This window comes from Arachis ipaensis, chromosome B7 (genome assembly GCF_059453495.1).
Source record: "Arachis ipaensis isolate K30076 ecotype BB chromosome B7, ASM5945349v1, whole genome shotgun sequence".
In the NCBI taxonomy this organism is placed as follows: Eukaryota; Viridiplantae; Streptophyta; class Magnoliopsida; order Fabales; family Fabaceae; genus Arachis; species Arachis ipaensis.
In genome coordinates this window covers 8307346-8313890 of record NC_142442.1, presented here as the reverse complement: position 1 = coordinate 8313890, position 6545 = coordinate 8307346, and the positions used below count along the sequence as shown (strand labels likewise).

General features: G+C 35.8%; 1 protein-coding gene across 1 annotated transcript; it reads right to left on the bottom strand.

Annotated features, from left to right (window-relative positions):
- Positions 1 to 3069: 3069 nt before the first annotated feature.
- Positions 3070 to 3474, bottom strand: LOC107608151 (protein transport protein Sec61 subunit gamma-like). Its single transcript, XM_088494406.1, has 3 exons — positions 3445 to 3474; positions 3270 to 3366; positions 3070 to 3185 (listed from the first exon to the last, which is right to left on the bottom strand). The coding sequence occupies exons 1-3, from the start codon at positions 3472 to 3474 to the stop codon at positions 3070 to 3072; spliced, it is 243 nt and encodes an 80-aa protein (XP_088350532.1).
- Between the last annotated feature and the right edge of the window lie 3071 nt (positions 3475 to 6545).

Here is a 6545-nt window from a genome sequence, read left to right as displayed (position 1 = left end):
TGAATTAAATCTTGCATGATTAAAATAGTTAGTAAGAAAAATTAATCCAGAAAATAGATAACTCTAAAGCCTTAACTGTTTCTCCATAATTTATTCCCAACTTAATTATTTGTCTATCCTTTTGATATTCTGAGTTGCTGTTTAATGCTCTTTGAACATCCAAACACTCTTTTCTGCTTGCCTAACTAAGTAAATCATTTAACCATTGTTGCTTAGTCCATCAATCCTCGTGGGATCGACCCTCACTCACCTGAGGTATTACTTGGTACGACCCGGTGCACTTGCCAGTTAGTCTGTGGTTAGAAATACCGCACCATATATTACTTGTGTCTCTTTTCTCAACCTCCCTTCTATCACCCTTTCCTATAACTTCATGGTATGGCTCATGAGCTTGATCCATTTATAGTTTTCGCAACTTTGTATATCCCCTTATTCTTGTAGATAGGTATCAAGGTGCTCTTTCTCCACTCATCAGACATCTTCTTTGACCTTAAAATCTCATTAAAAAGCTTGGTTAACTAGTTGATGCCTTTTTCTCCAAGGCCCTTCCAAACCTCAATCGGGATATTATTAGGTCTTATTGTCCTGCCATTTTTCATCTGCTTTAGAGTCTCTTTTACTTCGAAGTCTCGAATCCTTCGATAGTAGTCAAAGTTTTGATCTTCTTCCCTTGTGCATAACTGACCAAGGCTTGGAAGAGTCTTATGTCCTTCATTAAATAACTCATAGAAGTGGCTCTTTCACCTTTTATTAATCTTCTCCTCTTGAGCCAGCACCCCTCCATCCTTATCCTTTATGCACTTAACCTGATCCAAATCTCTCGTTTTTATTTCACGGCTCTTTGCGATTCTATATATACCCTTTTCTCTTTCTTTTGTACCCAAAGACTGGTAAAGACCTTCATATGCTCTTGTTCTTGCTTCACTTACAGTCATTTTTGTCTCTTTCTTAGCTGTCTTATATTTTTTCCAATTATCTCCATTGCTGCATAAAGACCACTCTTTAAAGTACTCCCTTTTTATCTTTATCTTTTCTTGTACACTCGCATTCCACCACTATGACTCCTTGTCTATTGGTCCTATTCCTTTAGATTCACCAAAACTTTCTTTTGCTGTTCTTCTAATAACTTCTGTCATCTCCCTCCACATCTCATCCGCGCTTCCATTCCCATCCCACTTTGTCTCTTCTCCAACCCATCTTAGATAGCTTATTTGTTCCTCACCTTTCATCCGCCACCACCTCGTCTTTGGGTTCTTCGTATGATGTCTTTTTCTCAACTTTTACTCAATGCAAAAATTCATGACGAACATCCTATGTTATGTTGTCAAACTCTCTCCTGGGATAATTTTACAATTAATGCAAAATTTCTGGTCGACTCTCCTCAACAAGAAGAAGTCGATTTGACAGCTTGTCATGCCACTCTTATAGGTTATAAGATATTCGTCTCTCTTTTTAAAACATGTATTTGCGATGAGAAGGTCAAAGGTTGAGGAAAAGTTTAAAATAGTTTTACCCTCGGCATTGGTCACTCCGAAACCATGGCTTCCGTGAATACTTCCATACCGAGTCACTTCTCTTCCAACATGGCCATTTAAATCTCCTCCTAAGAAAATATTATCTCCCGAAGATATGTCTTAGACCAAACTCTCTAAATCCTCCCAAAACCTTATATTGTGTTGTTCGTCCGAACCCACTAGCGGTGCATAGGCGCTAATCACATGAAAAGCACCTCCCTCCACTACAAGTTTGATAGAGATGATCTGATCTCCCATCCTCTTGACATACACTACGTCCTTTTTTCCACTGCTTATCCACAATAATACCAACCTCATTCCTATTCTTCACATTTTCTGTATACCAAAGTTTAATACCGGAAGTATCCAACTCCCTAGCCTTCGCACCAACCTATTTTGTTTTTTGTAGGCACATAATATTATTCTTCCTCCTTGTCATAATGTCCACCACCTCCATGTATTTTACTTGAAAATACTTTTATATTGTTAAACCCAAACATAATTGCTAAATAAAAAAAATCCTTTTACTTAAAATATCTAAACATAAAATTACTTTTACTTTTTTATAAAATCTTTTAAAAAGTAGATAACTCAAAAAATCTTTTCTTAAAAGTTCACCCAAACAAGTCTTTTATTCTTAGTTGAACTATAATTTTGGCACTCAAGTCATAAGTTCACTGACAATTCAGTCCTCTCTCACTTTAAGTAGTTTAGTCATGCTCATGCGAAACCAATCTTCTATGTACCACAAACAGATTTTATCAAATATGTAAACGAACCATTTTGTCTATCAAATTGAACTTTCAGCTTAGCTTGAAAAAGCAGAACACTAACGTTACATGTAAATCAATCAACTATTTTTCCCTCATCAGTGCTAAATTAAACGGTGCCAACTATAACACATGTAAAAAAATGTTAAATTTAAATTAAAATTGTAATGTTCCCAAAGATATGAAGGATGTAAAAACTATGATTAACAAGAAGTTGATGTGGGAAGAATTCCTGCTACCATTTGTTTTAAAACTCTCTATGTGTGATTGTGGCTCTCATCATCCTGCAGATATCATCAAAAATTGTTTAGAACATAAGTTGACACTATATGTAGTCATTATAGACTTATTCTATTAATTTCAGCATAAGCAAAAGCAACACAAAAAAGTGAAGAACATACAAGTTACAATAAAGTTCCCTGGTATAATCAAAAGATATTGCTCTCTCTCTAGTATCTAGAAAGAAGAAAATTGATTTGTAAATCTACCACCCCCTCTCAATAATGAACTATGAACAGAACAGTAACTGTTTGAAAGAACTTCATCTAAAGTAAATTTGCATAATTTTAAACCCTAATCTCAAGTAACAGTAAGAAAACACAAAACCAACCACATTCTGAATACAATAAAACAACATTACAATTTCAACCTTTTAAACTCCTTATTCATAGTTTCATAGCAAATTGTTGCACCACACTCGAACAACACATCAAGCTAAGAAACACAAAACAATTTTTTAAAAATTTCACAAATTTTTGAAAAATAAACAATTAGAAATCATATACCTAACCAGATCTGACGATGATGTTGTTAATGGGAATGAAGATGAGCTTGACGAAGAAGCCAATGAATCCCATAACCATAATTCCGATTTCAGTACTAACAGTAACCTTGTAATATTCTGCAAACGAAAAGGAAAAATTCAGATTCACAGCATCGAGATTCAAATCAAAATAATCATAATTAAATTAATAAAAAAAGGTACCTTTGTCATCGGGTTTATGGCAACGCTTGATGAGCCTTACGCTGTCTTTGGAGAACCCTTTGAGAGGTTCAAACACTGAATCAATGGCGTCTATTGTCTATCTTGTGCTTTCGAAACTGAAATTGAATTTTGACGAAGGAAGATAGTCTATATTTAGTTTAGTTATCTACAATACACATTGAATGGGCCAATGAGGTGATGCCATGCTGGATTATTCACGCCATATTTATATTTTCTTATCTTATTACTTATCTAGTTTACATAAGATTATTATTTAAATAAAATTTTTAAAAGAGATTATTATTTGTATTATATTAATTTGAATTACTTTTTGTAACACCTTCACTACCAAATATCACGCTTCCGGCTGTGCCACTCTGATAGCAAGAAGTATTACGACTATTTTATATATTAGATATTAAGATATGAGCCTGTGACTCGACACCGTATCGCTGATTTCTTTGAAAACCGGAAATAAATACTTTATCCTAAAAAAAACACATAGATTCATATACCAGATTTCTTACCTAATAGCTTATAAAATAATATACATATAAAACACAAAACTCCTATCCCTGTTACAGAATTGTAGTAACAAAGACGACGGAAGAAAAATAATCTAATTAATACAACATATGTAAACCAAAAATGAAATATCACTCTTTATAATAGTTCTTCATCCGATTCCTGAAAAGGTAAAGCTGTAGGGGGGTGAGAACCTAACCACACGGTCTCACCACGGAGTTTCAAAATTGTTCTAAGATAATATTTAATAAGAAAATTGTTTTCAACCTCAGTGATTATCATTGTCTTATGAATCTTTTAAAAACCAATAGCTAATCATTCAAAAACTTTTTCAAAAAAATGATATTTAATCTTTCAGAAATCCAAAATCTTTCTTCTCTTATAAGAAAATCTTAATCAGAAACCAACCACGCAATCAATCAACATAATCATCAATTCAGCACCAAAGCTCATTCTCAAAAGTAGCACACCAAATCAAACACAGGCAAAACAGACAAAGAAGCACAAGTTTAGGTAGCAGTTAAGAACAGTTTAGCAATTAGGCAAACCAAAACAAGTTCAAACCCAAGCAAAGCATACAAATGCATATGATGCATGCCTGTCCTATGGCTATTGAGCTCATCTGTCGGTTATCCAGCCAACCTGACAAGTCCGAAAAACTTAGATTGTTCCCCGATGTACATCCCTATGAGTCTATGCATAACTTTTTCTCAAATAATCAATATTGCTCAATGGTACCCCAACATTCCCGGGAATTTATAGTGCCCAGTCACCCTTACATCATAGGGTCAACAGAGTATTGAGTCTCAACCTGGAGCAAGTGGTGGCATGCCACTGCGTTTATCCAAGGAAACTCGTGTCTCAGATAATTCAATTTCATAAGCCATATAAATAATTCATCCAACATTCATCAATGTCTAAGTCATTCTCAACATCATCATCATTCATCAATCCATATCTTATTTCCAAATTCATTCAAAATCATATTTCAAAGAAAATCCTCATCATCCTTCTTTCTATTCCGTTCACTAACAATTCCCAATCCAAAACATAACTCTTCCTTTGATAAATAAAGTAATCTTAAACCATATAATGCTTAAAATTAAACCTTTTAAAATAACTACTTCAAATGAAACTTCTAATTTTATAAAATTTCGGCAACATCTCCTCTATAACTCGGATTTTGGCACCCTTTTTGGGTCCCAAGAAAACCATTTCTCAAACTCCTTTCAACTCAATTTCAAAATCAGATCAATTTCAATATCTCAGACCATTTTCAATTTAAACTCATTTTTCAACAAATCAAACTCATTTCCAATATTATAATCCTTTCCAGATCTCAATTCATTTCCAACAAAGCCAACTAACATTTACTCAAACCCTTTCCAACGGTTTCAAATACGAGTCATTCACAAATCTCAAGCCGTTTCCCAAACTCAAATTAATTCTAACATCAAATCATCTTCCAATTCTCAAATTATACTTGATAAACATTCAAATAAGATTTTCAAATTAATCTTTCACTCACTATCTCAATACCAACTCAATATTCAGAAATAGCCACAGTCAAATAAGCAATCACATTCATTCAAAGCAATTCAGTTCAATTCATAAGACTCCATAATCACCAAAATTATTTATTTGCTTAAATATCAATTTATAACAATTCTTAAGAATAAAAATGAGTTTAATGAAAACGCTCCTACCTCGCGAAACCACTAACCAAACACGTCGAAGAATTCCTTTTTCCTCATTCCGAAATCAAATGGCATTGACTCCGACTATTCCCGTAGCCGTATAGCCCAAAATGCACCATTCACAACAGAACTTGACCCTGAGACATTAAAGTCGCATAAAACTCAGAAACATATAATTGAATACTAACGCGAGGGTTTCGAAACAGAAACACTTACTGTACTAAGAGAATGAAACAATGGCAGTGGTATTAGTTACACTGAAAACTCTCCGCAACAACACCATCAAACACGGCTCTATAGTTACAATGGTTCAACCCTGAAACGTGAATACCCAAAACCCTCAACAAGCATATAACAACAATAACAATAAGAATTTTAGTTAGGAATTCACTACAGTTATGGAAAAACAGAACGATGGAGCGGCAACTGCATCAGTACCGGCGCAACTAGAAGCAGGAGCAGAACGGAAGACAACGGTGATCCGGGACAGGGACAAATTGCATCAGAACCAGAATAGCAACTCCGATGTCCTTCTCCAGCATCAAGGATGACAGTTTGGCTTACCATCATCAACAGCAACGAGCTAGGATCCAGATTGACGACGGCGACGGCATCACTAAACAGGAACATACACTATTTTATCTAGAATAAAAATATAGAGAAATAAAATTGGGAAGCAGAGTATGAGCAGGAGTGTTACAGTTTCAAGAATGAAATTGGAAACGCAAGGGAAGCTGCTGTCGGGCAATATCAGTGGCCTTTCCCTTCAAGCTCGATGGTGATTGAACTGTGACAGCGAGCTCCCTTCGACGGCAGCGCTGACGGCGGTGCGCGGTGTTGGCGGGGACGACTCCAACGCGGTGACGAAGACAGAGCTTCTTCTCGGTCAGTGGCTTGCAACTCAGTTTCCTCCCAACATCGTTCTTCCTCTCCTCTTTGTGGTACTGTTTTCGACGGCGGCGACACCACCCGCGACGGGTTGGCTGCGATGGACCCCTGGCGGCAAGACGCGATGGCTCTCAACGCACGACTTCTCTCCTCTCTGCTAACAGTG

What these genes read in the sequence shown, in the direction of transcription:
- LOC107608151 (XM_088494406.1), bottom strand. Translation starts at nt 3,474, where the DNA reads ATGGCATCACCTCATTGGCCCATTCAATGT. An exon ending in CTCATTGGCCCATTCAATGT is followed by an intron (nt 3,367 to 3,444) that starts GTATTGTAGATA and finishes AGCACAAGATAG; the next exon opens with ACAATAGACGCCATTGATTC. An exon ending in CCATAAACCCGATGACAAAG is followed by an intron (nt 3,186 to 3,269) that starts GTACCTTTTTTT and finishes TTTCGTTTGCAG; the next exon opens with AATATTACAAGGTTACTGTT.